Source organism: Lepidochelys kempii, chromosome 7 (assembly GCF_965140285.1).
Source record: "Lepidochelys kempii isolate rLepKem1 chromosome 7, rLepKem1.hap1, whole genome shotgun sequence".
In the NCBI taxonomy this organism is placed as follows: Eukaryota; Metazoa; Chordata; order Testudines; family Cheloniidae; genus Lepidochelys; species Lepidochelys kempii.
The window spans coordinates 83,603,716-83,629,931 of record NC_136386.1 but is presented as its reverse complement, the minus strand read 5'-3'; the positions used below and the strand labels follow the sequence as shown (position 1 = coordinate 83,629,931).

Sequence of the window (26,216 nt, the reverse complement as noted above, 5' to 3'; positions counted from 1 at the left end):
CTGTACCCTTGGCTGTAGCTTGTGCTCGCTGCTTTGCTTATTTGCACTGTAAGACTGGTCACCTAAGTTTCATGGTATAGTTTCTGTTCCCTGTTTGAATGACACGACCAGATGGCATCTCTTCTTTTTTTATTTGCAAATTTTTTTACAAATATTCCATAATTTCAGTGTCTCTCTCATGCCAATAATAAAGAATTTTTCAAAATGGCCATGATGGCACATCCTCCACAAATATTCTGGTGGACATTTTTTCATTATAACATTCACAACACCTTTGTTTTCTTCAAACCAGAGCTCATGAACATCAACAAAGCAAATCAGTCTGATTTGCAAGAATAATGCCAAAATTCCTCTCCCCCCCATTTTCCTCAGACAATATGAAGAATTAATTTAGGGTTCATGGTGGGATCTGAACCATGGATAACTATTTCAACTTGGGCCCATACAATCACCTTGGTTACAGTGATGGAGTCTGGAGATATAGTTGGTCTGAATATGCTTTTATACATAGCAATGCATTTTTAACAAAATCCCAATGTTAGGCTGTTTAGCAAAAGAAGAGTTGCAGAAAAACAAGGTAAAGGAGCTGTGCATATGATGCAATATTTAGTCATACCACAGTATTGTGGAGTTCCTTAGGATAGTGTTTCCCAAACGGTGGGTCGCAATCCACCACTGGGTTGTGGGAAGTTTCTAGATGGATTGTTGGCCAGTGTGGAGGAGAAGCCTTGGGGGAAGTTGGAGAGCAAACCTGCCCTGCACTCACCCCACAGCAGCAGCACCCATCTCACAGGCCTGGGCCAGACTCCCTAACCCAGCCACTGCAACCTGTGCATGGGGTCACATTACCACATCGTCATGGAGGGGCAGCCTGGCCAATTTTGAATGAGTGGTGCTGTGATCTGGTGCCAAACTTAATTGGCACCGTGACTCTGTACGCCTGGTCGGAATGCGCAGAGCAGGGATCTGGGCTCAGTCCCTCTGTCACTGCACTGTGAGTATGGGTGGGCTTGCTATCCAATACCCCTTCTCCTCGGGCCTCCCCACCACAGCTGGCTGGGATTCGGGTTGCGATGCCAGGGTGGAGGGTGCTGCTGCAGGTGGTTGATGGCCTTTTGATGGGGCAAGGAAGAGGCCACTGGTGGAGAAGGACGACACTGCCTCGGAGATGCACCCTCCCTCAAATTGTACCCTGCATGGGTCACAACAAAATGCAGTTGGCGGGTCACCTTAGGAGAAAGTTTGGGAACCACTGACTTTGGAGGATAGTTTAAAAAAAAAAAAAAAGAAAAGAAAGACCTGCTGGCTGGCTTAAACAGACCACAGCTCTGCAAACTGGTGTGTATATGACCTGAAACAAGCCAGTCAAGGTTATATGGTGAATGGTGCTCTGTGGTGCTGTAGAATACGAACGAGAGGAATAGGACAATGATTCTTAAGTGTGAGAGAGCTGCACTTTAAATAGAAACACTGGCCTGAATTTATCATGGCGAGTCATTAAGTGAGCCATCATCTGTGTGAAGTCAGAATGACTGCAAATGGCCAATCCTGAGCCTGGTCTGCAAATAGCTTTGTGTGCATTTTTTTTCTTGATTATTTTGTCTCTTGCTGTTCTCTACTTTAATTATTTGTCTGTGTTCTATTGATGTGACTGAAATCTATCTGTACTGTTTATTTGTATATTCCAGCAGCACTTACCTCGTGTTAAGGGCTGGACCACTCCTGCCCCAAAGAGCTCCTAACCTAAGAGAACAAGCAACATGTGAAGGGTGCAGGAGAGAGACACAATCCAGCATGCAGTTTATGTATATTAAAGTAAGTATCAGCGAGGCCTAAAAGAACCTCACTATATTCATTATTAGTGGGCATTTCTGTTTATTCCAAGTGAATTAAACTCCTCCCTGGTTCTGTGCATGCCCGGCCCCTTTCACAAGCAGAGTCTCCACCTTCCAACATTAAGGGCAAGCAGATGCTTCTCTCTTGGTCCAATCCTAGTGCAGGCTTTGAGTGACCACTTGTCAGCAGCATCACTTCTGGAGTAAGGGACTCTTCCACCTGCTGAACACTAAATGACGCATGAACATCATAACATTACTCCAATCCAAGATGGGCAGTTCTCCCTATGACAAATCTCCTGCTCCTCCCTGCAGTGCATGGTTATAATCTGCTGTTGCAGTACATCTCCTTCTACCAAGGGAGTGACGACTACTACTGCCTCCAACGCTACATTTGTGCTCCAAGCCAAGCACAAAGAAGGTTGATGGGGGAGGGGTGAATAATACAAATACCCTTTACTTTCCCCATATCTAAGAGAAGAGGGGACAATCTCCATCCCATTCAGCTTGCCCAGTGCTCCTATAGCCGCTTTTAGGCCTAGTCTACACTTGAAACACTACAGTGGTGCTTCAGTGTAGCTACTTGCTACAGCAATGGGAGGGGCTGTCCCATCAGCAGAGGTAATCCATCTCCCCAAGGTATAGAGTTTCCCCAGTGTGATACTGTAAGTATTTAAACACTGAAACCACTGATTGGGGCTAGATCAATGGTGTTTGTTTTGCCCATTAAAATGGATTAGATGATTGTATAGTTATCACTGTAGGGGAAGATCACGAGGGAGGAAGGAAACTGGATGGGATGAGCCAGGAAGTCTTGTCCAACCCTGTCACCACTCCTTACCATTGGTGCAAAGAGGAACTTTCTTGCTGCAGACAACTGCTCTTGTGAGGGTGTTTTATAATGCTGGTTTTGTAATTCAAGGTCTAACAGGTCTGGCAACAGAGAGAAGCTTAGATTTACAGTGTGGCTTGCTCTAAGGTACAACACTGGACTCAGAAGGAGTCTGAAAATGGAAGGTTATATATAGGCTCCCCTGTTCACTTCTCCTTCACTTGAACTAATAACACTGGCCACAGAGTCTGAGCCTTCAAGAACCTGTGGAGCCAAAAGCTGCATCACAGCAGAGAAGCAGGTTAACCTGAGGCCATTGTAAACAATGGCTTGTGTGGTTTCCCTACTGGAGCAGGTATTTCACACATGCACTGTGAAGGCTAGACTGCACAGTTAGAGATTATCTAAGTGAATCACCTTTGATATTTTATACCAGACCTGTTTGAATGGTTGTTGGTGTCAAGCAAACTCTTACTTCATTTACAGTTCTCGGGGGGCTTTGTGATATGCAGATTGCCAAAATCAAACTGGCTTGTGGATGTCAGAGAGTAAATAGTTGATTACTTCTAGTCAGATGCACCATTATTTTGTGCTTTTGAAAAGCATGATTATTCAAAATGCTTAATTAAAAAGATCTCCATGTTGTAGCAAATGAAGGCTCTAGTCTAACCTTTCACCTTCAGTTCAAATTGCTTACAGGCAAAATTATTTACTCACATCAGTTTAGACCACAGTAGCTATTTGTCCACTCCAAATCAATAAACACCACATAGTTTGGTAATGATATAATTGTCCACAGATGTTCAGGAGAGTCCTAGGATTAATCAATGCTACCAGACCGACTTCAATCATCTGTATGAGTCACTCATCCAAAGATGTTCTTAAAGGGTGAGGGTGTGTTTGAGTAACAAAGCATCCAGGAAGAATTCTGTAACAGTATAAAGCTGAATACCGATGTAGATTTACAAAAATTACTAGGGTTTATTGGGTGCTCCACTTGAGACACCTGAAAGGTGGGTTGGTGCTCATTGCTTTGTGAAAATCAGTTGTCTTCAAGCTGGGCCCCCCAAAATCACTATTCACTTTTGAAAAATTAGGACATCCTTTTTAAGAAAGGAAAGTTAGAATTCTTCTGAATTTAACTAAAAGGCTATGCTATTCCAGGTTTGCTTCCATGATTCTTGAGCCTCTCATGAGCCCAAGTGTGGGGTCAAAGGGATTGAGTTGACAGTCTCTACTGAAAAGAAACTCGGGGCTAGTGCAGTGAGGACATTAAAGGTTCAGACTGAAGTGTGTTAGTAGAGCTTCAAGGTGTGAGAATTCAGTACTGGAATAAAAGAGGCAACAAAGAGTTAATAGCAGGCCTAGCTGTTGTGCATTAGGATGGAAGTGTATTGTCAGCATGGAGTGGGGAAGGTTGCACTTAAGTGATTAGAGACCTTACCATGGGAAACAAATGAGTCCACGGCTGCATTAATTGCATCCGGAAATGCTCCTTCCAGCTTGAGTCCCTTTAGTCACCTGTTGCTTTTGCTTGTGTGATTTAAATTTGGTCCTATGTGCAAGCAGACTGAAAATCCTGTTGTCACATTGTATCCTCGCTCTGCCAACATGCAAGAAAACACATTGATTGAGATGGTTTTACTGTATATTTGGCTAGTCCTCAGACAAGCCATGTTTAGTGGATGCAATTTAGCATCATTAAGGGAGTAACTTGTCATTAAATGTAAAACTAAATCTCTCTCCATTACTTGTATTGAGAGTTACTGGAAATAACTGTCTTTGTGGCATTCATGGAGCAAAACAGGTGCAGAGAAGATTTAACTGCCCTCTTCCTTAGTGGAAGTCAGATGCCAAACTCAAAGTGCCAGTAACAGGCCAGATAGAAATAACAGCCTGTCACAAAGGGGGGAGGCATTGCCTATAGAAGCCAGAACCTCAGGCACCAGAGAGCAAGGAGGAGGTGAACTGTACTCTTGCAACATTCCAACTGCATGCCACTGTATGCTAAGTGATGCCAATCCATGCCAGGATCTTCTATTTCATGTTCATCTCTGATTCATGTCAGTCCCAATAATCCAAGTCATTCTATGCCCACTTTCATTTGCTTTTAATATTATGGTTGGAGCAGGGCTTATAAATAGATAATAGTATAAAGGCCAAGACCAACTTTACCTTCATGCACAATGACTAGTTTAGAATTATAGAAAGAAGAGTGGTGGAGTGTTAGAGATAATTGTTTTCCAATGCAGTTTATGCTGCTAACAAAACCTAGCCCTTTTCTAGGCGGTTTTTGTTTTAAATGCTGAGCTCTCAGCCAGAGGCCAACCCTAATTATTTTTTTTAAAAAAAATGTTGGATGCTTTACATTTTCCAGCCTCCATAATTGAAAAACCAAATTTCTATTCAAACATGGTAGTTTAATGGAGACAGCTGATTGAGGGAGAAGGAGCCAAGGAAATAGGAAATGACTCTAGAAGCTGATGTTTTTTTTAAAATCAGTGTATAGGGCTTAAAAAAAAATATCCAAGACCTGGGGAAATTTTGCTTGTACTCTTCAGACACCAGAGTGACTAAAGTGTTCTAGCGGGAAGGGGGGTCACACTGAAGAGAAGCGGAGTACGGCTGAGAATAGAGGTTGATGCGAGGCAAGGTTGAATTTCATACATGTAGCTCCCCTCCCCGCTAAAATGTGAACTTTGAACCCCACCAGAAAGGCAGCGGCAGCTTGTCTCTTTACTTCTCCCAAGACATGTTAGGGGGATTCTTCAGCCCCGTTTACCAACTGCACGTATGGCCAGGTGCTTTGGGCCAGAGCCTGCTCCCCCTTACAGCCGTGTAAACCCGGAGTAGCCCGCGTGGCACTGATGGCGTTGCTCTGGCTTTACCCCGGCCTCTGGAGGGATCCGCACCTGCCCCTTGGGTACCTGGGTTAGTCTCAGGGCTTTGCTCTGCCAGCTGCCTCCGTCGTCCTGCAAACTCCCAGAGCGGCCAGGGGCTCGAGGAAGGGACGGTCGCTTTACAGCGAGCAGCCTTATTTAAATAGCTCCATTCCTGCTCCCTGGGCAGGTAAAAAGCCGCCGCCGCCCAGTGAGTGAGTGAGAGGGGAGACAGCCCGCGCTGCGTCCTTCTCCTTGCGAGGGGAGGCTCGGAGAGGCGGGGAACTCACTGGCAAACAGCAGCCGCCGCCGCCGCTGCACCTGAGTCTGGTTTCTGCGCTCCGCTCGGCTTCCTCTCTGGGGGATTTGTAGAGTCACCAAAGCAGCAACTACCATGACATCAGCGGAGGGCAGTTTAACGCGCGCTGAAATATTCATTGCCTGGCACTGAGGCGCTGCCTCCTTGCAAAGGGATCAGCAGCAGCTGCGCTGCCTGCACTCATTCGCCCCCCACCCCCTCTCTCGTTTGCATCCGAGGGGCTCAGTTTACTCCTATTGTTTCCAGAGCCGGGGTGCGGTCGAATCCCCGGGAGTCCCTGATGGCGCTGCCCCCGCAGCACCCCCGCCCTCTGCTCCGCGGCTTTCGCAGAGGGAAGCAGTGTAAACGGACCTAAGGGGGAGAGAAAGAAGCTAAAGTTGCCCACGGACGCCATGGCCTCGGACGGAGCAGTCAGCGAGGGGCTGGGCTACAGCAGGACTCCTCCAGGGTGCGTTGGGCTGTGAGGGCATCGCTCTGCCGCGGCTTGGCTTGCTCCGAATCAAGCCGTGTGAACGTTCCGTACGCGCAGCGGAGACGCTGTCGTTGGTGGGCAATGGAAACGGGCTGGAAGTGGCGGGGAAGGGCTCCGAGCTGGAGTTGATGACGGTTCTCTCCCTGCCGGCCCTGAACTTTCCATCCTTTGCAAGGGACTCGTTAGCCCGGAGGAGGGAAGAATTTCCACCCTTGTAGCCCCCGAAGGGGCAGAGTGAGCCTCCTCCCGCGTCGCTACAGAGCAAGCGGTCCCTAGACGCGGTGCGCTCCCGGGCGTCAGGTAAGGCAAAGTTTTACAGCCTCTGTCTCGTCCTCCACTCGGTGGCTGTCGGTGTGATCATGTCTAATCCGGAGCAGCCGGAGAAACACTTGTTACCGCGCAGCCAGTTTCTCTGGATCGCATCCCTCAGCCGTTCTGTGAAGAGACAAACCCCCTCATTTCGTGTCTTTGTGTTGCGCTGTGTTTTGGTGCGGGGTGGGAGGGAGGCAGCCAGCCTAGCTTGGAAGATCAATATTTTAAATACACAGTGAAAGCAACAATCTAAACTAATTCCCCACTGTCTCCCCCGCCCCCATCTCGTTTCTCTTCTGTTTTGCGAGGAAACTTTTTTTTTTTTTAATTCTCCCTGTCAAATTGCCCCGGGGCAATTTCCGGAGGGGTTGCCCCTATTTAATTTCTGTGCCTGTGATCATTTAAAAATATGTTAACCGCCCCCCCCCCCACAGCCCTTCCGGTGCCCTGGTGCCCCGGCAGTATGCTGAGATGGGGCATCCCTCAATGGTTGTAAGTTTCTGACAACTTGTAGCTACCTTCCAAATGCAGCTATCGCTATGGGCATGATCGATATCGCGGCGTGCGGGGTGTGCCAGTCTGGTGCCACGCCGGAGAGCTGCATGAGTTTGGATAGGGATTAGAGGGCCTGGCATTCCTCCTCCCTCCCCCCCTTATGCATGCGGTCCTTCTAGGCAATGGGCAGAAGAAACCCGCTTCCCCCCAAGGACAAGCTGAATCTTGTGTATATGGTGCCATGGATGCGCATCGCTCTTCAGGTGCCGGGTTCATTCACAACGTTGGCAATGCAGAGGCTGTGCGTAGTAACACCCCCGCTCTGGCGAGGGATCACAGCACAGACACCGCCTGTCTGTCCACACACGGGGTGTCTCTGGCCAGCGCCTCGGTTTCCCGCCGTGCCAGAGCAGGGGAAATCTTTGCCCGCTCCGCTGGGCTCCCGGCTCTGACGAGCTGAACCGGCGAGCCGCAGGGCAGGGGAAGGGGGCGAGCCATGCGCTGTCAGCTGGCCGAGCGGAGTGTCCCCGGGGCCCGGCGCTGCACAGCCCCTCGCCGGGCGGGCGGGGTTCGCTCGCACCGCGGGCAGCTTGGGGGCACGTTCAGTCCCGGCGGCTCGGCCTCCAAACACCACACGGGGAAGCCTCGACTTACAGACCAGGGATCCCGTAGCGCCTTGCTGCCTGTCCTGCGCTTGAACTAGCTGTAGGGGTGGCTACCTGTTGCAGGCTCGTCTGTGTCCTGGCGTGCGTGTGTTGGACGCAGGGGGTGGTTCGGGTCCCTTTCTTCAGCTCGGGGGTGCTAATGGGGCGCTGCGTGTAGGAGCGGCATCAAACCGGCATCACTCTTCCCCTAGCGCAAACCAGTGGGTGACCCCGCCAGATCGCGCGAGCGGGTCTGTTTAAAAAAAGAATAAGCCATACGGAGGGAAGGCTCTTTGCAAGGCTAGTTTGGTAACTGGATTTTATTGCTTAACCTACCACTAGTTCCCGTGTCAATTTCTCCTGTACAAAAAGGTTAATATTTATTATTTCTATAGTGCCTGAGGGGTGCATGATGATTTACAGACAGACTCTGTCCTGAGGACAATCTAAGCTGGACAATGGAGGGCAAAGATAAAAACGAAGATGGACGAGGACCAAGAGAGAGGCTCTCATTGTGTATACATTTGGGCCCTGATTCTGCAATGAGAACCACGAAGTGGCCTTCTGCCTGCATGGAACTCATGACAGGATCAGGACCTTGGATGGTTCCTGTTTGTTTGGAGTATTTTTTTTTGAGTGGGGGGAGTGAATTTGAATTAATAGGTTAACATACTAACAAATCAAAATAGAAACGATCAATTTGTGAGCACAGTAGGGTAATAAGTAATAGCCAACATGGATTTATTAAGAATAAGTCATGCCAAACCAACCTACTTTCCTTATTTGACAGGGTTGACAGCCTACGCATAGTAGGGAAGCCACAGTCGTGGTATATCTTTATTTTAGTAAGGCTTTTGACACCATCCCATATGACATTCTCTTAACATTCTCATAAGTATGCAAACTAGTGAAATTACCCAAAGCTGGGTGCATAACTGGTTGAAAGAGCATACTCAAAAAATATTTATCAATGATTCACTTTCAGACTGGGAGGCTGTATCTAATGGGGTCCCCATGGGTCTGTCCAGTGAAAACTACTAGTCAATATTTTCATTAATGGCTTGGATAATGGAATATAAAGTGTCCTTAAAATTTGCAGATAAGTCCCAAATGGGAGGGTTGCAAGCTCTGTGGAGGACAGGATTAGAATTCAAAATTATCTTGACAGACTGGAGAAATGGTCTGAAACCAACAAGATGAAATTCAATAAAGAAAATTGCAAAGTACTACAATTAAGAAGGGGAGAAAAATGCACAACTACGAAATAGGGAATAAGTGGCTAGGTAGCAGTACTGCAGTATAGCGGTTCACACACTGAATATCAGCCAACAATGTGATGCAGTTGCGAAAAAGGCTAATATCATTCTGGGGTGTATTAACAAGTGTGTCATCTATAAGACAGGCAGGAACTGTCCTGCTCTATTTGGCACTGGTGAAGCCATGGCTGGAGTACTGTGTCCAGTTCTGGAAGCCACACTTTAAGAAAGATATCGACAAAGTGGAGAGAGTCCAGAGGAGAGCGACAAAAACGATAAAAGATTTAGAAAACCTGACCATGAGGAAAGATTTAAAAAGAACTGGGCATGTTTAGTCTTGAGAAAAGAAGGCTATGGATGGGGGGAGTGGAGGGGGAACCTGATAGCAGTCTTCAAATATGTTAACGGCTGTTTATAAAGAAGACAGTGATTGATTGTTCTCTGCGTCCACTGAAGATAGGACAAGAAGTAATGGGTTTAATCTACAGTGAGGTAGATTGTGGTTAGATAGTTGGAAAAAACTTTCTAACTATAAGGATAATTAAGTTCTGGAATAGACTTCCAAACGAGGCTGTGGAATCCCCATCATTTGGAGTTTTTAAAGAACAGGTTAGACAAACAACTGTCAGGGATGATCCAAATGTACTTAGTCCTGCCTCAGGGCAGGGGGCTGGACCTCTCAAAATTCCTTTCAGTTCAAAATGTCTATGATTCTATTTTTGCTTATATGTTGTATCCACATCCTCCATCCTTTGCTTGTTTGTATCTTTAGACTGTAAATTCTCCAGGACGGGGATTATCTCTTCTTTGTTTGTGCAGCACAATGGGGTCTTGCTCCTCCTCTGAATCTGTGGGCACTACCATAACATAAGTACTTACTAATAATAATTAATATTTGAGAGAGAAGCAGGGTCTGGCAAGAGGTCAGCCATGAAAGGATATCTGAATGGAGACCTGTTTGAAAGCTGTGTGGTATGTAGACTCTTGGAGGGTATTCCAGTTCTGAGGGCTCATAATCACCTCTTTAATGTGGTGTTCTCTGCCAGGAGCGGAGTTTCCACGAAGAGCTGCTTCGTGCCACAGGGTCTTACTGAAGTGGAGCTATCATTATTTGTAGACGCACCCAGCATAGCTGTACCATCACATGAAAAATTCAGGAAGACCAAAATGATCACAAGACAAAGAAGAGTATTTCTTCTTGCCTTGAGATCACCATGACAAAGATGAAGCCATTAAAGCACCTGGAGAAGTTTTAAATTGCAGTGTAGAAAAGGAAAAGGAAAGGAGTACTGCCCTCAGGCAGTGGTAGTAATGGAACCATCAATCTATTGTTACTGTTGCATGAGACAACTTCTTTTCTCCTTTAGAAAGACATCAGATAGTTGATTCACTGAAACGGAGGTCCTATAAAGGCCAGTGTTTTCCCAGGACTCAGGATCCCTGGTTGGGTGCCAAAAGACATAGCTATAGATTTTTATTTTTAACTGTGAGCTTTTCCTGGGGATTTTCATTATAATGATAAAGGCTAAGTAAAGAAGTCTGTCCTAGTGAGACAGGGTAAGTGCCACCCTCAATCCTTCCTGTGCCATGCGGGTGTAAAACACTACTGCCGGTATGAGAACCAAATTCTGATTTGGGAGAGTCTTACACCCACTTTGCACAGTTGTAAATGGCTATACTAGGTGCAGAGAGACTGGCGAATCAGGCCCATAATAGTCAGCTGTGAAATACGAGAAGGCAAACTGAAGTATCTGGAATGTGCATGAGGAAGAGGACAGTCTAGAATCTGGCATATCTAGTGATTGATATGCCCAGTTCCAGTAATACCTGCTTAGTGAAAGTCTTCAGGAAAGGGACAGAGACTAGGAAGAACACACCTGTCCCAAGGCTGCAGCAAGCTGCCTGGGCCACCACTGAGCAACAGTGACATATTGGTGAGTGGAAGGGATGCTTAGGAAGTACAAGAGCAATAACTTAGTGGAAATGTCAGTGTGAGAACTGCTCTGCATGCCAAGAAATCAGCTGCTCTGATTGCTGGAGTATGTGTTTGCATTTCTTATTACTTAACATTGTGTTTTTTACATATATATTTGCTGCCATATATTTGCTATTGGGAGTGCACGTTTCTTCTGGAGTGAGAATTGAGGTGAGCAAGGCTGCCACTTGAGTAGATGACAGAGACCAAGTTGAAGGGGAGGATGCATAGTGATTACAGAAGAAATGACACAGTGGTTTTGATTTTGACAAATGTTGTTGTCATGTAAATTTTCTTGCATCCACGACTTTGCAAATCAAAGGCCAAATGACTCCTGGTTTTGATTTTGGATGCCAGGCAGGAAGCAGGGAAAGGCTGCTAGTAAAAAAAGGAAGAAGGCTGAACGTCCAAAAAAGAGTAAGGGTCAGGAATGTGAATGTACCACAGGAGCAAGGGTTTGAATTAGACCTCATCTGCAGTGGTTCCTAAGAACAGTTTAGAAAAATTATAACCAGGCAGAACTGCTTTATAGCTAACAAGAGTTGGGGGTATCTTAAAATGAATAAAATACAACATTGAAATGGAAAATGGCTTTTTTAACAAAGCAATTTTTTACAGATGAGTTTATCAAAAATTATTGGGTTTTCAGGTTGTTTTTTTTTTAAATTAGAAACAAACAAACAAAGGACCAAAACAAACAAAAATAATCTTTCACTGAAGTCCTTCAGTGGAAAACAAATCCTTTTCTGACCAGCGTGATATGTCTGGCCAGTGTGGATGGCCCCAAATTATATAAGAACAGTGGCTCTCACTATTTGGTTAGTTTGTTCTTAGTCGGATGGGGACCCGGGTAGGAGCTTTTGTTAGAGTGTCCTCTAGTCTCAAGAGCATTGTTTTGACAAACTCTTGTAACACAATTTGGTCCCTGTTCATGCTGGCCAGTCAAAATGTGTTACCCTCCCATTTGGGTACAGTGGAGTTCAGGCCTAATTTAGATGGTAAACTCATGGGGGCTCTTTGTCTCTTTGCCCTGTGTTTGTACAGCACCCAGCACAATGGGGTCCAGGTCCATGTCAAGGGGTCCTAGGTGCTACCGTAATACAAATAATTAGTAGAGCGTGCTTAATTGCCATTTTAAACATGGCTGAGGAAAAACAGTTTAGTTATTAACATTCAATTAAAAAATAACCAGAATTCTTGACAGTGTAAGTTTTTTATTCTTCCTAAATATGAAGCAAGAAGGTAGTGGGCTGAGGCAGCCTGGTTGATGAGACGAACTAAGAGACGTGAAACAATTTAAGGCCTGTGTTAGATTAACAACTGAGCTATCAGAGGAAAAAACAGCAACTTAGAGTTTGCTCTGTGGATACTGAGGGACGAGAGCCCAGAGATGGGTAAAGGCCATTGCATTAATTAGCTCTACCAAGACTCCTTGGGAGTCTGGTGCTGAACAATAAAGAAGGGACACTGTAGCTGAACTCCAAACTGTGTGCAGTGCCTGGGGATTTCCCCGTCTAACTCTTGGGTTCTCTGGCACAACGCAGCATCCCATGTAAACTCTCCAGTTACGTAGTTAGACACAGATTTCTCAATGCAAAATGACAGATTCAGACTCTTCAGAGAAGTCCCAAGTTAAGTGGAGAGGAGAATCCCTTTCTCTTTCTCTCACATCCCTCTTATCTCTCCCCTTATCCCCATCTGCTTCCAATTTGTCTGGTGCTGGTGCTCCTCACCACGCCTTAGCGATGCTGCAGATTTCATGAGTTTTCAGGCCCATGTAAATCAGTTGTTTCTGATCTGGAACCATAACTGTATTTGAGGGGAAGAAGGCGCTTTGGATCTGGGGTCCTCAAAATTAGGATATGGGGAGGTTTGGAGGACCTGCTCTCTAGTAGTGCTGCAGGTACAGCTTGAGAGATCATGTGTGTCAGAGAGCAGCCTAGATTTCACTCCTAGTGTAAAATGGGGTGAAATGTCAGGGCCCGTAGCTCCCTGTCATCTGCTCTGTTCCTCAGTTATTCTGGCAGAGGATGTCACTTGCTCTGTTCCTTCCCAACAGATCCCACCTGACATGTTGCCCAGTAACAAGGAGGCTATGAAGGCAGCATAGTGTAATGAGTAACTACAGCTGGCTGAAAATTTTCCAGTGGAACGTTTTTCCGTCACAAAATGCTGATTCATCTAATCAAAATGTTCTGCTAAGTAACAGTGTGTCCTGCTCCTTTAAGGAGGCCTTGGGTCAGGCAGCCCTATCTAATTATCCCTGCCCCACTACACCTGTGTTGGGTGTGGGATTTAAAAGGGGCCAGAGTAGAAGCCAAGGAGACTCTAGCTAGGTGGGACCAGATGTTCAACACAGGACAGAAGCCTGACAAGCTGCAGCTGGGCTGAGGAAACAGCTGTCGGTGCATGCTGTGGGGAGCAGGACTAGCTCCTACATGGAGGAAAGGAACTGAAACCAGCTCTGAGAAGGAGGACTGGAGGTCTCCTGACTCAAGTATGGGGGAGATGCACTAAACTGGGGCTGGGACCTGGAGGGAAAGAGTGTAAGGACTAAGTAAATTAAACCTCAGAAGGGGAGAGTTTTAATTACCATTGGACTGTGAGGTGGAGTCTTGTGAGAGAGGGAAACTGAGGCAAGATGCTGCAGTGTCACCTCTGGACAGAAGGGGGCATGTGGGAGGCAGCCTGTGGGAATGCGTTGGTTTAGAAGAAATTTTGTTTAGAAAAAAGTATCAGAACATTCCATTCTGGAACCATTAAAAGGAAAAAAAAAGTTGAAATGACTTTTTCATTTTTAAATGTTGTTACCCATTATAATATAAAATAAAGACAACATTGAAATGAAATGTTTTTATTGTAATGAAATGGTTTGTTTTCAATGATTTTTCCCCCAAAAAAATCATTTTGTGGGAAATGTCAAAATTTGATGTTTCATTCCTATTTGGAATTAAAACAAATTTCAAAAACATGGAATTTCCCATGAAATGGAAATTCTGGTTCTCACACAGCTCTGAGAATAACTGTGGGGCTTGTTGGATTTGCCCTACATGTCACTAGCCCTGAATGATTTGGGGGAGAGCTGTGTTCAATTGGTTAACAAGGGACCCAAGGCACCGCTTGTATTCGGCCACCTTTCTGCTCATGGGAATCCCATTAAAGGGTAAGATTGCTCCACAACACTACACTTCATGTATATTGCTTTTTTAAAAAAATAAAAGCAATCAGATGTTTTGTGTATTGCCCCCCCCGCCCCGGCCAGCCATGGCCTCAAAGGAGTCCTGAGAACTGTATATCTTAAAATTGATTTAATATGTCAAGTTTTTTAAATGTATTGGCTGCCCTCTGGGCAGATGACTTTAAACACAGATCCCTTTTAAATTTAAATAGTTTAGGATACAAGATTTGCTTGATCCGTGGCTGTGCCTTTCTCTTTCTTTAGAACATAAAGAGTCCCAGCTGTTGCTGCTGCTATTGTCATGAGCATATATGTTCAGGGACAACATATGTCTTGACATCATCACTGCTCTCTGATTACATGTCCTTTTATGCTTGTTGGGCAAACTGACCCCAATTGTTCACAACAGCCACTGGAATTTTTCTCCTGTAAAATTCCCTTCACTGAACTAGTGGCAACTACTGTAATAATGCTACTTTGTGTGTTTAGGCCCTGGCCTTGCAAACATGCAGACCCATGCTTAACTTCAAACATGTTTGTACAGCACCTAGCACAATGGGATCCTGGTCCATGACCTGTATTTATTTCCCCATTTTTGTTTATTTAGCATCCAACACGTGCTAGGGGCTTCTCAAACACAGGGTCAAGATTCCTGCTCTAAGGACCTACAGTCCAGATATAATGGGCAGACAAGAGATGGGACTCAGCTAAAGCAAAGGATTGAGGAAGTGGTAATTCTCCTCTCTCCCCACACCACCACTTCTCTCTTAGTGTTTGTGTTTGTTTTTCTCTATTCTTCTCCCGTCCCCCCTTCCTTTCTGATTATCCAGAGGCTGGTGTTGTAACATGATCTTGTGCAGATCCTCTCCCAATTCCTGACCAGGGGTCTGGAACAAGTGAAGAAGAAGGCTGTCCCTCTTTTTAAAAAACACAAATGATCCCAAGTTTCATACTGGACCCATTGTATATGGGGTTAGGACTTGGGTAGTCCTTTGCATTGCTTATTGGATGTCCAAAGCTGATCAGACAAGGCAATGGAAATAACGCAGCATCTGAGACTCCTCTTGGGCAAGCACCCGAAGGCTCCGACGTTCATGCAGACTATCAAAATCTCCTCTTGAACCTGAAGAATTGAACAGAAACAAGAATAGCTTTTCTTTTGATTGGAAGGACAGAGCCAGGAATGTAGTGAAAAGCTACCCAATGGCCTTCAAATCTCAACAAAGGCTGAAGTTTCAGGTGTTCTGTTTTTAATCCACATTGATTTGCCCCATTCCTCATCACAGTCTGAGGGTATGACATCACCACCGCTTCTGAGAAGTGAATTGTAGTCTCACCTGAGAGTATCATAAATGAAGGAATGAGGCTGAGGAGGAAGGAAAAATAATATTTTATACATAAATCTTGGTAAATTGTAATGACGGGAAAGGAAACATGGGGAAAAAATGACTGGACAGCTTAATGGGACCTCAGCAACTGATCAGGAATATTTGCATGTGTGTGTTTGTTGTGGCTGTTAACTACTGAACATCTAATAAGTTGCAAAATAGTTTGTTTCATAGTAGGTATTTTGTTTTTCATTTTGTATCTATCCTCCTTTGAGCAAATGAGGTGTAAGTTTTGATCTGACTGTTCTAAGTAGCCCCTTCTTCCCTTCCTCTTACTACCCACATTTCTAAAAGGTTTCAACAAGCAGGTGATTAGCCGCAGCGTGCCCACAGTGCTACTATCTCAGGCAAAGTGTCAGTTTCATTAGCTTGAACAGCTAGTGGGCCTTGGAAAGGTCTGTAGCAGAAAAGTGTCTCTCCCTGGGAGTTAAGTGAGCTTTGTGCAAAATCAGCAAGGACACTCTCTTGATTTGGATGAAGAGAAAAAAGGGTCGAAAGCTTTTGCAGCTGAGACTGCTTAGAGCGACCTGTGCTTCTGGAGCACCCTTTGGGGTTTTTTTGAGATTTGCCCTTTCAGCCCCCTGCTCCACAGTTGCGGGAATGGACAATAGCCACACCGGTTGTTTATTGCAAACACCAAAACTGGAACTGGAGTAGTTAGAGATGGAAAAGAATGATGAAATCCGTGGAGTTCATCCCACTGCATCATCTGCATGTGTCTGGTTCATATACGGATACTGAAATGGATTTTAGATGGAGTCTGGGTATTTGGGGTGGGCAGGGAGGAACAGAAATTTGGAAGGGCTTTAAAATATAGCTTGATTTCTGATATTTGTGAATGTCCAGCTTTTAAATCAGTAAGCTTTTTTACTAAACTTGCTGTGTTTAGCTTTTGCATCCAGAATTCTTCACAGGGGAAAGCACAACTTAAGGAAAATAGAAGAGGCTTTTCTTTTTGCTGGGAGAGGGGAAATGTTAAGTGTTTGGGCCGAAACAACAGAAAGATGTACTCCAGGCTAGTGTTTCTCGATGTCTGGTGCCAGTCCCTGAGATCTCCCTGACACAGTTTAGGACGGCAGCAAGCTGGCCCCTGGTATCGAAAAGGTTGAGGAACACTGCTCTAGGCAAGCGCAGAGCAAATTCACCCCACACAGTGCTGTCAATGCACAGCAATCCTGGCCTGCAGCTCCCTGCTGCTCTTCCAGTGCTGCACCTCAGGCCAGTAACCTACAGACTACAATCCTGAGCGATTAGTGATCTGACTCATGTGCATTTGAAACTAAGATGACATTCTTATTCAGTACATAAAAAGTGAAGCTGCTGCCTCTGAATCAAGTCTCCTCTGGGGATGCCTTTGAAAGTTGCAAAATAAATTGTTGTGAGTAGCCAGAATTTCCCATCCTGGAAAGCTTCCGTGCAGGATATGTGTATGTACAAATACACTGCCACAGGGTGGCAGATTCTCGGCCAATATATGAGCATTCAGGGCTCCTCTTTGAATCATTCTGATGATCGCTGCTGGAGAGCAGCATGAAAGTTCAGCGTAATTACTGATGAGTCACACTAGCAGGTGGATCTTGTTAGGTCCCACCAGGGTATAAGAGGAAAGGCTGTAGGGTCTGGAACAGAGAAGTCCTGCAGGGAAAATGCTAGGCACAGCTAAGTATAGGGAAGAAATTAGGCTGAAGTCTGTGTGACCTAGTGGGTAGGACACTGGACTGGGACTTGAAATCGGAGTCACGGTTGTGCCTCCATTTCCCCAGCTGTGAAAGGGGATGATGATACTGACCTCATTTGTAAAACAATTTGAGCGCTATGGGGAATTGTGGGTGTACGCAGAGCCCAGGGATGGATGGTGGGGGGAGTGAGGGACAGTGGCATGGAGGCACATGGCGCAGACAGAGTGGCAGATGAGTGAATGGGAAGGCACAGATGCTGGGGAGGGGCCGCAGAAAGTCCCTGAGGGATAGAGAGGGATAGGAGAGTGACCCACAGGGAGCTTATGGAGCGGGGTGGAGGGAATGGAGGGATGCAAAAAGCCGATGGTGTGTGCAATGAGCTTGGTTTACACATGCAACCAAGTGTGTGACACTGTAGTGAAGCCAAAGCCCAGGAAGAGGTGAGTTTGGACTACATGCAATGTGTGTAAGTATCCAGTTCAGAGCAGGAGGGGGAATCCATGTCCTTACAAACTGCTGTTCAGGTCGGGTTGGATCCTGCTGTCTGTGAGGTAAATAATGAAACTCCCATTGACTTTTATCAGAGCAGATTTAAGCTCTAAGAGCCTGGAGAGTCTCCCATTGACTTCAGCAGCCTTTGGATCTGGATCAGGCCTCAAATGCCTAGCCTTTCCTGAAGCGGTTTGCACCTCATGGGCACTGTGCTGCTGCCATATTTGTGTGTTTTAAATACAGCCCCCTCTGCTGAGTAGAGTCCGCCCGCCATTCAAAACACAAACCGACTCAAACTGCACACACTGACTTCATGTGTGTGTTCATCTTCTGTGTCGCCTGAAGGAAATGTTTGCCTTCCGGAGAGAGTGTGGCCTCCCAAGTGGAGGGTGATTGCTAATGACAGTGGAATTAGATGGTAATTAGCAAATCAAAAGCAGAGACACTGTGCAGGCAACTTTGGACTTTACCCAAGGAATTGATCTCCTTTCCCTCTGTGTATTGTGTTTGTGTTCACAGCATACACACAAAGACAGAGATGAAAAACAGGAATACTCTTGCTGGAAGGTTGTAACATGACACACTTACTTCTTAGAATTCAAATCGCACAAAAACCCACAAGCAGAGGGAAAACTGGCTGCTCCCTAGGCTGTGAGGCACAACTCACCCCACCTGGCATGAAGATGGTTCTTTACAGACTGACTCTGCAGGGGCCCTATAGCCTGCAAGCACGACCAGGACCGTCCCCCTCCCCTTGTCTGCCCCCCCCGACTCCCCCGCCCCCGACCTCTGCTCTCACAGTGATAGTTTATGGTTCCAACAGTCCTCAATACACCACATACTGGGGCAGGGTTGCTCTTTTTTCATGTTTTGTGTGTGTGTGTATGTACAGTGCCTGACACAGTGCAGCTCAGACCCCTGAGTGGGGTCTCTAGCCACTACCACGGTACAAATAATAAATAGCAGTAATAATATCCAATATGGCTGAATGGATGCCTATTAGCAGCCCCTAGCCCAGCAAGGAGGTGGATCTTTCTTACCTCCCTCAGTCTCGCATTGTAAATGGGGGGTGGGGTGGGGGGAAGGAGATGAATCTTACATTTGGCAACTGAGTGTTACAGGAAAAATGGCTTTCTGAACAGACACTGTGCTTCTCAGTGTTAGTACAGTGTTGCAGTCGATTGCATGCCCATCATTGAAGCAGGAGGTCATACACTGCAGATTATACTGAGCACACCCTCTTTTCCCCTTTCTCTTCTGCCAAGATGGGCAGGGGAAAAGTGCAAATGTATGTTTTCCCCCTGCCCACTTTAGTGCACTGGTCAGAAGTAGGGTGACCACGTTTTCCTATGCTGAATATGGGACACCTGGTAAAATTACTCATATTCGAGTGAGTTCAGTGGCAATGAATCAGAACTATGCAGTACAGATGTTCAAATTAACACCAAGTTGACCGAGCCCCTATTAAAAAGAAATACTGTGTAGCTGGATTCTTTTTATTTGCCACCTTATCTTTAAGGCTTTAGGGATCACACCGGGAGGGGTGACAAACACACGCTACCATACACCTCTCTTATATGGGGAGGCAGGGGGTGACCAACTGACTCGACCCTCCCTACCCAGCCCTCTCCACCCTCCATGACTGGCTGAGCCCCTGGGACAAACCTGCCTCTCCGGTACCTGCCACCGTGCCTTCCCAAGTCAACACGCTGGGCGGGGGCGGCATGCCAGGTCACATGACCCCTCCCGAGATTTCTGCCAGGGTTCACACCAGAATGTGGCCAGTAACGGCCTTTCGGCACTGTGCAGAAGGGAAGGGAGGAGCTTTGAGCCGCAGCAGCAGCAGGAGGAGGGACGACCTCGCCTGTGTCTTTGCAGAACTCATCTCTTCCCCTCCCCCCCCCCGACCCTCTCCTGTGGCTTGAAGCAGCTTGTCCTTTCCTGCCTGCACAGTGTAGAAAGGCAGCTAACACCTCCAGGCTGCTGCTGGCCACCAACATAACCCAGCCTTCTCTTGTCGCCCAGCTACAGAGTGGGCAGGAAGGGGTTAAGCCCTAAACCCTAAGGATGCATTGTGTACCAGGGCCCAGGGAACCTGACTGTAGGGGCTTCAGCAAACTGGGCCAGAGAGGTGGGTCAGCAGAGGAGGGTGCCTAGAGAACAGAGCAGCCCTGTGCTCCCTGGGGCAGGAGCCAGGGGGTGGTGGTGAAGAGGGTGTTATGCCCCTGCCTGGGGGCCGCTGTGGAGCCTGCAGAGTTGGGGCGTGAACAGGCTAGAAATTGCTTCCCCCCCCCCACACACACTCCAGAGCTTAGCTGAGGGGCAAAGAGGCTTCCCCAGGCCAGCCCTGAATGCGCCAAAGCCCCACACAGTGCTGGGCTCCTGCTGGCCAGTGCCCTGGGCTGGGGGGTTTTGGGCTTTCCTGGGGCACTGGCTTAGCCAGAGGCAGTGGGAGAAGGAAGGAGCCTGCTGGCCAGGCTGTCCGTGAGCTGAGCGCTCCGACCAGGGGCTGGTTGTCCGCTCAGCGCTGGGAGCGGGACGCGCCCTGCTGGGGCGGGATATGGTGAAGTAGAGGGGTCGGGGGTGAAGGGGCAAAGCAGGGAGAGGACAGTGAGAGGGGAAGCACGTAAAGGGCCAATTGGTGGGCAGCAGAGGTGACACACAACCTGCTGGCTCCTGCCCGCAGTCACCAAGAGGAGCAGCCGGCCCTGCATGTTGAAGATTTTCCCTGCCACCAGCTTTGCACACCCTCCCCCATCGTCGGCCACTGGATTCCTCCCCCCCCACCGCCCCACCCAACTGCTGGTGGATGGGCGGCTGGTGAGCAGGGATCCAGCCGGCAGCAGAGCCCACCAGTACTGATGTGTGTGTGTTTGTGTGGGGGGAGGGGGAGGGAGAAGACAGAAAATACGGGACAATTTAGCCATTTTTAAGAAAAGTTGGGACACCTGCAGGAAGGCTTTAATATGGGACTGTCCCTTTAAAAATGGGCCATCTGGTCACCCTAGTCAGGAGGGAAGGAGAGGGAGTTGATTTCATGGAAGGTTTTCAAATGTGCTTTTTCTCCTATGATTCCTTGGACTATCTGTCATAGCTACTTGCTCTGACTCTGTTTGGGATATAGATCTTGGGGTGTGCTTTGTTGTAAGATTTAAGGGTAGATTGCTGTGGCTCTGTTTTGCCAGATACAGTTCAGGAGGGGACTTATTGCAGTATCACCTCCTGGATCAACTATTCTTTCCCTCCTTTCTTCCCTAGTCCTCAGCCATGTTGTGATAATTTTAGAAGCGGGTGTATCTTGGCCATTCAGCCCATGGGGTAACCAGGGGATCCCAATTCTTCTGTGAAATTGCTTGCCTTGTCTTGCTATCCAAGGGAGAGAGATGTTGTGGTGACGGGTACATAGATGGGAGACGAGACTCTGTATATTAAGCATCCCCCCGCCCCGCCGTGGCGTTCACAAAAAAATTGTTGTATTCTTGCCTCCCAAAACACACTGGCCATATTCATGCTCCCTTCTCTCGCATCCCTGTGCCTTGCACCTCCACCAAATGTCTACAGATATGTTGGCCCATATTTATTTAACAAGGGAAGTTTTGTTTTTGTTTTTTTGTTTCCCCCCCACCACCACCATGGGGTTGGAGGTGGGGGGTGGAGAAAGAGGGCAAAATTCTTCACTGGGAACAATTCTCATTTTCAAGAGTCCTGACAAAATGAGCCATAAAATTACAATATTTCAAAGCGCTCTGTAATTCCAGTGCAGATGGCTCTTCATCATGGAATCTGAAAGCTCAGAAAATCTAAAACTCATTAGATTAAAATAAACCACCTACTGCGAGGAAGAAAAGCTTATTTATCAATATCAATTTACTTCTGATTACCCCGCTCTGCAATCTGTTATTTTCAGGAATTATGATTTGTGCATTGCTCATGCCAATGTAATTTTTTTTAAAACTTTGGTTTACTTTTCTGTAAAATGTATTTATTTTAAACACCTAGCTAGAAACTAGTGGTAGATTCCTGAGCAGGAGGAGCTACTGGCAAATTGTGACAAAAAGTGAACCGTTTGTGTTGCAAAAGAGCCACAAGTTACTGGAGGAAAGGGGGGAGGAAAGTGTGAGTGTGAGTAAGAGCTAGGGCTCTGATGCAACAGTAGTATAATGGGGCAAGGATTTGATCAGGGAGCTGTGACAGATACATAGTAGAGGTGTGAGAAACATTCCATTCATAGAATTGATCTTGCTTGGAGCTGGACCTGCATTTATGCAGCAGCAGTGGTTTGTACAAACTTTGCACAAGTTTCTTGTCAACTTGAATCCAAATGTGTTTGCAGTCTGTAGATACTAGCGAATGTTTGCAAGCTGCAATTTGCTGGTGCTTTTTGGAACACAGCTTGCATTCACAATTAGAGGTCACATGGGGAAACTGGTGTCTTTCAGTTGGACCACTTTTTGGCTCTGTCAAAGCTGACAGGTTCTGTCCCACATGTTCTCACCATGAGGTTAATTCAAAGACTAACAGTTTTTTAAAAAAAGGAGAACTTGTGGCACCTTAGAGACTAACCAATTTATTTGAGCATAAGCTTTCGTGAGCTACAGCTCACAATTCCCAGCTGGACTTGGTCATGGTTGCATGGTTTTAGTATGCACAAATCTCTGAATTGAGATTCATTATGAGGCCATGTCTACACTGCATAACTATGCTGGCATAGAGTATGTCTACATTGCAGCGGCGGCAGCAGCAGAGTCGTGGCATGTATGTATGTAGCATCCTACGTCAATGGAAGGGTTCTCTCTGTCAGTGTAGGTAATCCACCTCTCTGAGGGCTGGTAGCTAGGTTGATAGAAGAATTCTTTTGTCAACCTCGCTGCATTTATAGTGGGGGTTAGGTTGACCTAACTAAGTTGTGTACACAGCATGAAATTGTTCACAGCCTTCAGCAATGTAGTGAGGTCACCTAAGTTTTAGGTGTAAACTAGGCCTTTGATGCAGCCTGTGCCAACATAAAGAGGAGTTCTGCCGATGTAGCTACACTAGTTCCCTAGGCAATGTTAGCTATGCCAACAAAAGCACTCTTCTGTTGGCATAGGTGTGCCTATGCTGGGGTTTTGCTAGCATAGCAATTCAGGTGGGTCTGGGTGTGCTAGCCAACAAAGCTATGCTGGCATAAGTTTGTAGTATAGACATGGCCTGAGGTGCCGTGGGATCACTTGGGATCCAAATTTAGCTCTGCCCTGATTAAACCTGGCGGTATCTTAAGTATTTGTCTTAATGCACTTGATGATTTCCCAATGATCATCGAGCTCTGGACAAACATTAACTAAGACAAATGTCCATAGAATTGATAGAGGTCAAGGGACATCCTTCATTTATGTCTGAAAGAGGTGCTTGAAGTTCAGAACTGGAATCTGATTTGAATCCAAACTTCTCCCAAGTTTGAAGATGTTGAGATTAATTGTTTTGGCTCAAACCCATTATAGAGACGCTTGAGTAGCAAGGTAGATTCAAAGTTTGGGGACCAGAGTGAGGGGCTTGTCCTCTCTAAGAGAAGACAGGAGTATAGTACATGTGTACTGAAGATCAGAATTTGGCCTTAAGTGTTTAAATATGGGTTAGAAAGTGTTGAGAAGCCCAATTTAAAGTTGTCTTTTGTCTGTCCATGAGACCCATGCCGTGGTTCTGTATGTGGCTATCTAATAACAGAGTTTTACAAAAGAAGTTCTCCTCTCATAGCCTACTGATGTCTCTGTATGTGTGTGTGGGGTTTTTTTGGTTCATTTGTTTTTTTTTAAATCCCTGCTTCATACCATGATTCCCCTGTTGTTGTCATTGCTTATGTGTTTCCCCATTTAGGGGTCTTTCTGTCTACATTTTAAAGACCATAGTCATGTTGAAGTCTCCATGGGTTAGGAAGAGAGATGTGTGTTTTCCACTCCCTTTGTTCCTGAATAATTGGGAGCAGAAGGAAGAGAGAGAGCCAGGTGTGATGGGGAAATCATTGCAATGGTGGCAGTCAGAATGCCACCGCAGAAGAAGCCTCCTTGACAGGTGGATGAATGCCACATGCGTGCACGTGCGCACACACTCATGCGCACACACTCATACACACACACACACAGATCCCTATTGGGTTGCCAGTGATCTTTTTTATCTTTTCTAAAGGAAGCAAATACCATTAGTGGGTAGCCCCAGCTGTTGTTTTCCAGCTGCAATTATTCTGTGAATGTGGGGAGGGGGAAAGGGCATGGGGCGGAGGCTCGTTAATTGCTTGATGTGCGTCTAGAGAGGTGGTTTGGGGAAGGGGGCTGAGATGGGCTGTATAGTGAGCAATTCCTCACACAAAAGCCGTTTGGGAGACACTTTTAATTTATACTTTCATTTCTTCTTTATGCTCTTGGAACAGCATGCAGCAAATAGAAAGACTGACACTGTAAATTAAAGACACAAATATTGTGGTGGTGTTTGGGAAAGAGAAGACCAGGTGGGGGAAAGGGAGGAGGGGATTGTAGGTTTGGGATTATAAAAATGCCAGCAGCAGCCCAAATGTTTCTGCATGGCTGCCAACAGGGCACAGGCAATGCAGAAGCTGCTGCTGTTCTGACGGAGGCAATTAAGGGTACTTTGTATGTATAACAACTCCTTTCGCACAGAAGTGTCCCAACAGTGCATTTAAAAAAACCAATACAGGTGCACAGCCCTATAAACTGCCACTTCCCAGCCTGATAACAATACACAGAACATCAAATCCAGACGTGGCGTAAGCGGGCGCATCAAGTCCATAATTCTTCTAGATGAAACGCTGGCAGCTTCTCCACCACTTGTTGCCAATTTCACCTTGATTAATTTACAGTGAGGGCATGGAATGAGGAACTGGAGCATGCGCCTCCTGGGGTGACTGCAACTTAACATAACAAAGTGAAGACTGAGTCCCTTGAAAGAGCATTTTTATCATTGCAGTCTCTGCCCCATAACAACAGGCTTCTGAACCAAAGGCAGAGGTGACCTATAGTGATTTCTAGGGAGGAACTGAGCCAAGACCATAAACGCAGAAGATGTACTCCTACTAATTGCAGCCCCGCTCCTGCAGTCTGGTCCATGTGGGCAGAAAGTCAGTGCGGCTCTACACTGTGTGAATGCAGATCTGATTACAGGATTGGGGCCCGTTATCTAAAGTGCTACCCCCACTTCTAGCCAAGGTCATCAGGGTGTTGCATATGTCACAGTAAAACACTCACATTTCTCTATGCAAATGTGCAGCACAGAGTCACCACTGTAGACCTAGGAAAGACTAAAAGGAAAAAAGGCTATGTGTAAGGGGCCAATATCGTCTCACTAAAAGTCCCTGTGGGAGCACAGATGAACATGTGTAGCGAAATGGGTGTCACTGGGGAGCAAGTTGTACATCTTCGAAGCACACCATAGTTGGGTGGTCAGAGCACCAAAGTCTGAGCAGAAGTTTCAAGTAATATGCTGAGCAGGTGTGTCTGTGTCACCCTTTAGTGGCTGGATAGCTTAGCAGCTTGAGGCTGCTACTGCCCCTAAGCTAATGGAGCTTGTCATTTAACTTAAACAGTAGCACCTCATGCTTTAGATCCAGAGGTCCCAGGTTCAGTTCCCTCAGGTGACCCATCCTGAGCCCTTATTAGATTTATATATAAAATAAACTATATTTCTACAGTGAATCCTTTTAGCAAATAATCTCTTTCAGGGACAAGGCACAATTAAATATTCTCTCCAATGCAGAATTTTAAAGTTCTCCCTTGACATTCCGAAATCCACAATATCAAAACAAAACCATCTTTGGAAACCAGTGTGGAGAAATGCAATATTAATGAAGACAGACAATCAAAATGGCATTTCAAGCAATTACTTATGTAATGAAAAAGTGACTTAGAATATACAACATTCAGATTATCATTCAATTTAAAAGGGAGGCTGTCAACTGTCTTTATTTCTAAATAATTTGAATGGTTTTTCCACTGTCAGTTGTTTTAGAAACACAGTCTGAGAAGCTGGAAAATAACATTTCACCCTCTCTGGCTTGTGGTGGCCCCAGGTCAAAACCACAAATGCAGTTTTCTCCTCTCGTGAGTCTCATGCAGCAGACAGCAGCAGAACAGGATGTTTTGTTGATGTCTCCGTTTGGGCCACAGCAGCATCCTCTCTGGTGCCAGCAAAATGTGCACCACTCTGGAATTCGGGCTACTTGATTGTGTGCTGGAATGGGACACTCATACTTCGGTTATGATGTGTCACCCACAATGGCAATGCTTTAAAGGGGACCTGCAATGGAAGAAAATGGGTTTGTGGGCTTTTTGGATTTTCCTCAGCCCCATAACGCACAGCCTGATAGGTTGTGGGGGGAAGGAGGGAGTAAGACGGCAATAGGAGGGGCTTGTGACAGAGTGCTGGGCAACAGCAGCTGAGCCAGCACTCTGATCACTGCAGCGCTAATTAATC

The 26,216-nt window shown here is 46.3% G+C and overlaps 1 protein-coding gene across 10 annotated transcripts in view; it reads left to right on the top strand.

Moving 5' to 3' along the window:
• The first annotated feature begins 1,732 nt into the window (after window positions 1-1,732).
• CDH23 (cadherin related 23) overlaps window positions 1,733-26,216 on the top strand; it is a 522,984-nt gene continuing 498,500 nt past the window's right edge. For 2 of the 10 annotated variants that reach the window (XM_073353547.2, XM_073353544.2), the window contains exon 1: window positions 12,890-13,516. In XM_073353547.2, coding sequence (XP_073209648.2) covers window positions 13,429-13,516 — 88 coding nt within the window. In that variant the 5' untranslated portion in view covers window positions 12,890-13,428. Of the gene's footprint in view, window positions 1,816-5,818; window positions 6,638-12,867; window positions 13,517-26,216 lie in introns of those variants that run through there. The other 8 variants (XM_073353546.2, XM_073353545.2, XM_073353560.2 and 5 more) reach the window with 8 other exon arrangements.